This window comes from Euleptes europaea, chromosome 19, assembly GCF_029931775.1.
Source record: "Euleptes europaea isolate rEulEur1 chromosome 19, rEulEur1.hap1, whole genome shotgun sequence".
In the NCBI taxonomy this organism is placed as follows: domain Eukaryota; kingdom Metazoa; phylum Chordata; class Lepidosauria; order Squamata; family Sphaerodactylidae; genus Euleptes; species Euleptes europaea.
The window spans coordinates 15,187,495-15,196,095 of NC_079330.1; the positions used below are offsets into that span (position 1 = coordinate 15,187,495).

Sequence of the window (8,601 nt, forward strand, 5' to 3'; positions counted from 1 at the left end):
TATGAAGTCAAAATCCCAGATGGTTGGCTCTGTTGGTGGACCTTTGGGGACTTTTAGCTCCTGGTTGCTTTGGTGCTGAATAGTTTAATTGCCTGACATTCCTAAGAGAATGAGGGCTGCTTATATATGCTGCTTTCCCTGCAAGCGGTAGGGAGAAATCTGTATGCAGCCATGTGTGAAGATCTCAGTGTCTATTACAGGTGAAAAGCTAGTTAGCAGCAAACAGACCCAAGTGTTATCTCCACACAAAATGGTATACATTCTTGACAAGGTGTATGTTAGGGGTGTCAAACATAAAGCCACGGACTGAATCAAGCCCCTTGAGAGCTCTTATCCAGCCCGCAATTCAGCTGAGGCACACACACACACCCACTCTCAATCTGGGCTGGCGAGGGATAACCTGGTCCAACCAAGTGATATTTATGTCTTATCTGGCCCTCGTAACAATTGACTTACAAGGGCCAGGTGTATGTTGTTGCTTCATGGACGAAGCATCCATGAGCAACTGGACTAAAGTATCTTGCAACTAGCAGCAGTGATATACTTGTTGCACACCACTTTCTCTTTCCAGTGGACCACTTTCCACTTTCACTTTCTCTTTCCAGTGGACAACTACAGTTTCCCAAAGTGATCATGCTCTTATTTCTTCAAGGGTCTGTCGCTTGGTAGTTGACGGATTATACCCAGCCTGTTTTAAGGGCTGTCTAGCTGGCAAACAAACAAAAAAACCCATTTGCAAACCAGGCTATGGTATTTAAGTAGACTTGGATTCCCAGAGACGATAGGGGTTTGGAATGGAACCCCACAGGGAGTGATTAAAAATTGCTGCTGAAGCATCGGCTGTTTGGCAGCTTCTTTTCTTGTGGCCTGACTCCTCTCGGTGTGGTTCACCCCTTTCGGGAGCATCAGATTTTCAGTGATCTGTGTAGTATCTTATAATAGGCCAGCTTGATTTCGTCAGATGTCAGAAGCTAAGCAGGGTCGACCCTGGCAAGTATTGGGGTAGGAGACCTCCAAGGAATACTAAGGTTGTGATATGGGGGCAGGCAATGGCAAACCACTTCTGAACATCTCTTGCCTTTTAAAACCCCAGCAGGGGTCGCCATAAGTCAGATGTGACTTGATGGCAAAAAAAAAAAATGTCAGGTGGTATATTGAGCCGGTATTGTATTAGGCACGGTTGATGCTGCATTCTGGAATACAGGTACGTCTGACACGTCATTCAGTTGTTTCTAACAGCTTGTTCTTTTCATGGAACAATAGTTATGACAAATTGAAATAAACCAGCAGCTGAGTGATGAATGTGCAGCAATGTATGTTAACTTGCTGGCTTGGGGAGAGTAAGTATCTCTGTGTTGATGTAAATCTCAGGCTGTAAGCCTTTTGAAGTTGCTGCCCTCCAAACAAAAAAAATGGCAACTGCCCATTCACATGCATTCTCTGTGGTGACTCCTACATTGAGTAATGATCTGCCTGAGGCTGTTAGGAAAGCCCCCATGCCAATGTGGTTTCACAAAATGTGCAAAACAAAATTCAGGAGGGCTTTCTTTTTCGAAGGAGAGAAGCTGTGGATAAATTATTCCACTCAGGAGGTGAATTTTATTAGGGATAAATTCTTCCCCCACGTGACTGTCCTATTGCCATAAAAAGATACATTTGCCTGCGTTGTTCTGGTCATTTCCCCCCCCCTCGCCAAAAATCCCAGCCCAACTGCATTTTTTGTCTTTCTAGGAATGTTTGCCATTAGATTCAACACATGAAGCTGCCTTATACTGAATCAGACCCATGGTCCATCAAAGTCCTTACTGTCTATTCAGACTGGCAGCGGCTCTCCAGGGTCTCAGGCAGAGGTCTTTTCAAATGTTAACATGTTTTATAACCCGCTTACTGATTATAAGTATAATTTTAAAAAAACCTTTCAATCTGCTTTGAGTCCCAGTGAAAAAAGTAGACTGGAAATAAAAAAAATAAGTTCTTTTGGAAGCAGAATAACTTTTGGCTGTTGCTTGTGTGCTTGAACAATCCTGATTAAAAGGAGTCTGCTTCTGTACTGCAGGTCAACCAGTGGTCCCACCAAGTCTGGCCCTGCTTCTGGCAGCAACCGTCAACTTCAGCAGACTCAAAACCAAGTCAATGAGGTGAGCTCGTCTCCTTGTTCCTTTGAGCTTACAGCGATAATAAAATTGGAATTATTTGTCTTCTCCAGTGATGAACATGTCACGGCTCGTGTCGTTAAGGGGTCTACACTCTTAGAATGTATCACTTACTGAGAAGTGAAGTTATCTTATTCAGCGAGACCTAACAGACAGGAGTCAATGATAACTCCTACTACTGTAGGCTTTCTATTGAAGTGTGCCAGAAAATTTATAAACAATGAACTTCCTTTAAATAACATTTATTTCACATAGAATATATATATGCATGTGAATATTTACACACACTCAAAACATGTCATAAAATACATTATGATATACGCAGTTTCAAACAATCTTTATAAGCACTTTCTATGTTTCATAATATTTCTCTCTGAGAGTTTAAACCTTTCAACTTGTAGCTCTAGATTCATTTAGAGTACTACAGTTACAGAATCTTGTAAAAACATGGTTAGTGTATAATAATTACAGAATTCCTATCAAAATACGATTAATATAATGGGAGGGAAGATATGATTAGTAAAAACATCTTAAAATCATTTCAGGTATCATAGCAATATTTCAGGACAAAAGACATGCTTTTATTTTGCCATGTCATTTGTAAATCATCTTACCTTCATGGGAACTGAATTTATGTTCAGGATATTTATATGTTTCAGTATGTGTTAACTTTACCCAATGCTGTGTGTAGAGGATAGAATACCATAAGCTTTGTATTTAATCTATTCTATGTTTATGAACTTCTGATCATTGTTAAGATCAGGAATGCTACATACATGCTGGAAGTATGTGTCTATCTTAACAGTCAGCAATGCAGAGCTTATGTGTTATGTATAATTCATTATGTGTAAGCTTAAGGCTGTATTAATGTTCTATGGAAGACTCAGTTATTCTCTGGCTTTGCCAATCTCAGAATATGTTTACTTGGTTAAGAGTCTCCATAAATAAGCCTAATAGGTTCTGAATATGTTTTATGTAAGCACTGCTTTATATGTGCCTTGTGCATTACCACAGAAAACAGAGATCTTCCTTTCTTTTCAGGAATATCTCTGGCCTCTTACCCCGAGAAAGTTCTGAAGCTCTCTGTTATTTAGAAAAGACTTCTGAACAGGTCCAGGGAATTATCTATATAGGATCTATAAAGGATATACAATCCTCATGCTTGCCAGCATTTGGAAAGCCAGAACAGGATCAGACTGATCTTCTTTGAGGTTCCATTAATCCTTGCTAGGATCAATTGAGGCTCAATATGCCAAATATGGTGAAGACCCAATATACTTAGACTCCCATCTCCAAGGTAGAGTGCTAGGAGTTCTAAGGTCTCCATCTTTGTCATGGAGCAGCCTGCCAGCATTTCACTTCAGATTCTAGCCTTTATGAGAACTAGAATTGCTGGACTGAATTCCCTATCAAAAGGGATTTCTAGCTTTAGGCAAGAAGACTGTAAATCTGTATGCAAGAGATGGTAAGAGAGTGAAGCCTGACAACCAGAGTTGTCTCCCTTCAATCTTCTTAGGTTTTACATCTTTCAAGATGGAGAGAGCAAGGCCAGACAGCTGAAGCTGTCCTCCAGTTACTCTCTCTTAGTCTCACGCAAGAGACAGAGAAAGCTGATAGCCAGACAACCAGCATTGTCCTCTACCAACATTTCTTAACAAGTTTTACATCTTTGGAGATGTGGAGAGAGTGAGGTCAGACAGCCTAAGCCCTAAGCCATCTTCCGTCAACTCCCTGCCTTCTGGCAGTTTGGTTCTGGTTTTTATTCTCTCAGACCAGCGGTCATCTGAGCTGAGAGAGTAGAAGCTTCTGCCCTGCCAGGTGTGCCATTGTCACTTGGTCTGTGAAGAAAGCATTACCATGTTCTTGGCATTGAGTCATAAAGTTCACAAGTGCAAGGTTACCATCTGTCATACTGTTTGAAGACTAGGTCTGCATCATTAGGTTAGCATTATTCCCTCCTCACACGGCAGCTATCAGAGGGGCTAAACTCCCAGGCAGAAATGACCTTGTTAATGTCAAGAAGAGGCCAAGCACCTCGGATAAGTGATGCTGATATTTTTCCAGACACAACCATCAAGCGAGCAACATTGCATATCATAACCTTGTAGTCTTGCAGTTTATTTATCTCAGAATATTAAGAATAGTCTTAGCCAGCAACTCATGACCTTTACTCTATTTTATTTACTACATCAACAATTCTGTTCAGAGAAATAAGCCTCTATAAACCTTTTTGTAAACTTTTACTTCTATGCTTTACTCATGAGATTCATAGGGAAACCACAGGTACAGGCACCCTACCTCTCAGGCCTGCAACAAACAGAGTTGGTGAACTCCTCACTAGCTTTTTCTCTCCTGTTGCTTTATTACCCAAAATTGCAAGATGATTTTTGCTGTATCAAATAAGCTGTGGTTTGGGTGGGAGAGTGATACCCTTTGGCACAAAGTATGTAGCTTCAGAGGTGGTGTAGCTGCTCTCACTAAGTGCCAAACAATTTGCATCTTCTGCTGTGTGTTGCCTGTCTGGGCTTCAAAAGTCGAATGGTGGTTGGAAAGAAATAAGGCATTGGTGCTTCTCTCTGTCCCCCCACCCCGATTTTAGGATTAAGATTGTGTATTATTCCACTTAACAAGATTCTGCAAACATTTTGTCATTGTCTTTAAACACAGGGTAGGGTTTTGGCATCCAAGCTTGTAACACCATAACATAGGGAGGTCAGATGTCTGTACTACTTGAGATTATAAAAACCATCTAAGCTAGAGAAAAAGGATGTTGCGAGTTTAAATCACACCGCATGCTGCGGTCTTGCTGACCTGGAAGTGTCTGGATCTCCACAGAATTTAGAATTATATCCCCAGTGAGCCATTTGGGCCAGGCTGGAGATTAAGCCAGGGTTTCATGATCCTCGTGAAGAATATCCAGACCATCCTTCGCCCATCCAAATATCATGTTAACACTGGCTTTGCGGCACTGAAAGTGCAACTTGTTTTCTGTCAACTCAGAGGTGTGACCAAACCCTTACTTAGAGTGTGAGCTTTCTGCTTTTAGGTGGTGGATATCATGAGAGTGAACGTGGACAAGGTTTTGGAAAGAGATCAGAAGCTATATGAGCTGGACGACCGTGCTGATGCCTTGCAAGCAGGAGCAGCCCAGTTTGAAACAAATGCTGCCAAACTGAAAAGAAAATACTGGTGGAAGAACTGTAAGGTAATGCCATCTGTCTGTGCAGCTTAACTGTCAAGTATGTCAAAGCTAGTTAATGGATCCCCACCAACACCTGTGAATGATTAAGCAGTGCCTACTCCCATCCACCCATTAGCCATGATGCCACTACCACCCCCAAAGATATGTTTCTCTGTTAACTACAAGTCACTAAGGGGGCCATGGAACTGAGCATGTGAGCAAGGAAATGTCTGGTTCAACCCAGCCATGTAACTAAAACTGGAAAGAATATCAAGGTTGTCTGTGCGCTGTGTTCCCACCGAGTATGATGTTCATAACCCTGCTTTCATCAGCGATAGGCACTTTTGAGGGGTAATGTATGTGTCCATCACACTGAGCTCATAGCAGTGCCCCTTGTTAAACTTCAGGAAAATGAACATTGCATGTTCTTCATGGTTCTGACCCATCCCTTTTAACTTTGCCAGCGGCTCTCGCATTGATTTTCTGCTACAGGAGTTGGAAAGCAATTTTAGTCATGGGCACTTGGTCTCTGTTTTATAGTGAAGACCTGTGGGTAGGTCAGAGAAGGGGGAGACCAACTGGTTTCACTCAATATCAAGAAATGCTTACATTTTCCAGATGTGAAGTAACCTGGTCCACTGATTGTGAGGACTTCAAGGTTGCATCCTTAGGAATGTCTTTCATTTCCTAGATTGTTTTGTGGGTGTTAAGAGACCTTCGGTGGGTACATTGTTCTTTTTTTCTTAAAGGAAACACCACACCTCAAAATGTCACCTTTCTCTGGGATTTGGAAATCGAAGTGTTCATTATTTGGAACTGATACTTGTGTCATCTAGTGAAATATTGTAAGACTGTGGTGGAATCCAAGATCACTTTCAGCTAGTGGAAGGGGCGGGAGTGATTTTTTCCCCTTTGTTGTTTCTGAGGGCCCCCTGTCCCTTATGAGTGACATTTTGTGGAGCTCAGTGGGAAGGTGGAGGCAGGTAACTCAATAAAGTTTTCTTCCATTAAACAGGTGTCTTTTATCAGCATAAAAGTACCTTTGGAGTCAAGACTTTTTAAAGTTTACAGCACTGTAGAAGATAAAATTGAAGTACTAGGTTAAATTTGCAAGTTGTAAAAGAATTTGAGAAATCTTTTTTTCCCTTACCAGATGTGGGCCATATTGATAGCGGTGGTTGTTGTTATCATCATTATCATCATCGGTAAGTATGCAGGTGTGGACTGTAAACCAAGTAGAAGCCCCGGATTTCGAACCTCTCTTCCTCCTTCGCTGGACGTTCATTACTTGGGAACCAAGGCTACATGGTCCAAAGTTGCAGCCCTTGATTTTTGTCTACAATCTAGGCCACCATTCGTTGTCGTAGGGAGGTGCTAGATGCTCCATTGGGAGGCTGGTGTGTCTCCGATGGTTGGATACTGTAAAGGAACAAATTTCTGTGTTTTAGTAACTAACAAAAGATCTTTATATACATAGTTGATAGACCTCCAGAGCCAGCATGGTGTAGTGGGTAAGAGCGGTGGTTTGGAGCAGCGGAGTCTAATCTGGAGAACCAGGTTTGATTCCCCTCTCCTCCACATGAGCTGCGGAGGCTAATCTGGTGAACTGGATTTATTTCCCCACTCCTACACATGAAGCCAGCTGGGTGGCCTTGGGTGAGTCACACTCTCAGCTTCACCTATCTCACGGGGTGTCTGTTGTGGGGAAGGGAAGGTGATTGTAAGCCGGTTTGATTCTCTCTTAAGTGGCAGAGAAAGTCGGCATATAAAAACCAACTCTTCTTCTCCTGCGTATTCAGAAGAGACATGGTAGAGGTTTATAAAATTATGCATGGAGTAGAGAAAATGGGTGGAGCTTTTTCCCCCTCTCCCATAATACTGGAGCTTGGGGGGCATCCAATTAAGTTGTTGGGAAATAGCTTCAGGACAGATTGAAATACTGCTTTACTCAGTGAGTAATTAAACTGTGGAAGTCATTGTCAATGGTCATAGTGATGGCAAAAAGCACAGGTGGCTTTAAAAGGAGGCTATGCATATTTATGGAGGAATGGTCTGTCAACAGGTACAGCCAAATTTACTAAAGAAAACCACCACATACAAAGGAAGCAAACTTCTAAGTAGCAGTGCTAGGAGGCAGCATCAGAGGAAGGCCTCGACCTCTATGCCCTGTTTGTTAGGCCCTCCGGAGTAACTGGTTGACCTGTATGAAACAGGATGCAATACTAGGTGGACCACTGTTGTGATTCAGCAGGCTCTACTTATGTTTTTATTCTGCAAAGCATGCATGGTTATTCAGAGCTGTTCTGCTATATTCGTCCACTTAAGGAAACAAAATTAATATCCCCCCCCAAACTTCTTCTTTTTTAATTGCAGTTTGGAGTGTATCCTCATGAGCTTCTGGAGGAAACCCTGAATTCAACAAAGCTGTTTCAGCAAGGAAACTCTAGTCTCTTACGTCAGACTTGCTGTATTGCCAAGCTTCTTGTGGTTGCACAAATCAAACACTTTTTTTGATAGCGGAAGTATTACATTTTCTGTAGATTATGTGCCTTTATATAAACGATGCACTCTAATTTGTAATGCTGTTAAAACTGGCTGAGTTAAGATATGTGTAAACCAGGGAGAAAAATATGTAAAGACTTCAGAATTTTGTGATTGATAATATTGTGACAGCAATTATTACTTCTGAAATGTATTTTAAGAGCTCACAAGAATATCATCACTACCTCACCTCCTACATGGTATATTGAACGGCTGATAACCAGCTCTTATTTGTGCCTTCCTGGGAGGAGGTTTCTCTTGCCCACAGCGGTGCCATATTTGAACAATGTTTGCCTTAATGCCTTCTTATCTAGTTTGGGAGGGAATAGGAGCTACTGTACAACAAGCATTGTGCTTTCAAAATGAAGATGTCAAGTCTGATACACTGAGCGCTTAATCACAGTGGTATATGAAAAGTATTTGGGACAAAAAAAAGTATCTTCCTTGCTTTCAACCATCACTTCTTGGTGCCTTTATGCTTAGCCTTTGAAGAAGCACCATAAACTGTTCGTAGCTTTTTTTAAAAATTCTGAATGTAAAATTCTGAATGTACAACTTTTTTTCCTGGCTAAAATAAATCTAAAGCTACAAGAAAGAATTCTCTTAACTTACCAAGAAGAAGTGTTGTTAAACAATAATGTCAAATGCATTTAGGCTTGCTTTGTATCTTTCCTGCTTGGATTGCCAAGGCAGACATCCATGATCAGCCTTTTTCAGAAAAATGTA

The 8,601-nt window shown here is 41.5% G+C and overlaps 1 protein-coding gene across 1 annotated transcript; it reads left to right on the forward strand.

Moving 5' to 3' along the window:
• Positions 1–1,311: 1,311 nt before the first annotated feature.
• Positions 1,312–7,952, forward strand: VAMP3 (vesicle associated membrane protein 3). Its single transcript, XM_056865564.1, has 5 exons — positions 1,312–1,340; positions 2,036–2,138; positions 5,200–5,358; positions 6,488–6,539; positions 7,708–7,952. The coding sequence occupies exons 1-5, from the start codon at positions 1,312–1,314 to the stop codon at positions 7,725–7,727; spliced, it is 363 nt and encodes a 120-aa protein (XP_056721542.1). The 3' UTR covers positions 7,728–7,952.
• Positions 7,953–8,601: the final 649 nt, after the last annotated feature.

Coding starts and splice junctions, on each gene's coding strand:
- VAMP3 (XM_056865564.1), top strand. CDS start 1,312: ATGTATGTTAACTTGCTGGCTTGGGGAGA. Junction 2,139..5,199: donor CTCAAAACCAAGTCAATGAG/GTGAGCTCGTCT, acceptor TTCTGCTTTTAG/GTGGTGGATATCATGAGAGT. Junction 6,540..7,707: donor TATCATCATTATCATCATCG/GTAAGTATGCAG, acceptor TTTTAATTGCAG/TTTGGAGTGTATCCTCATGA.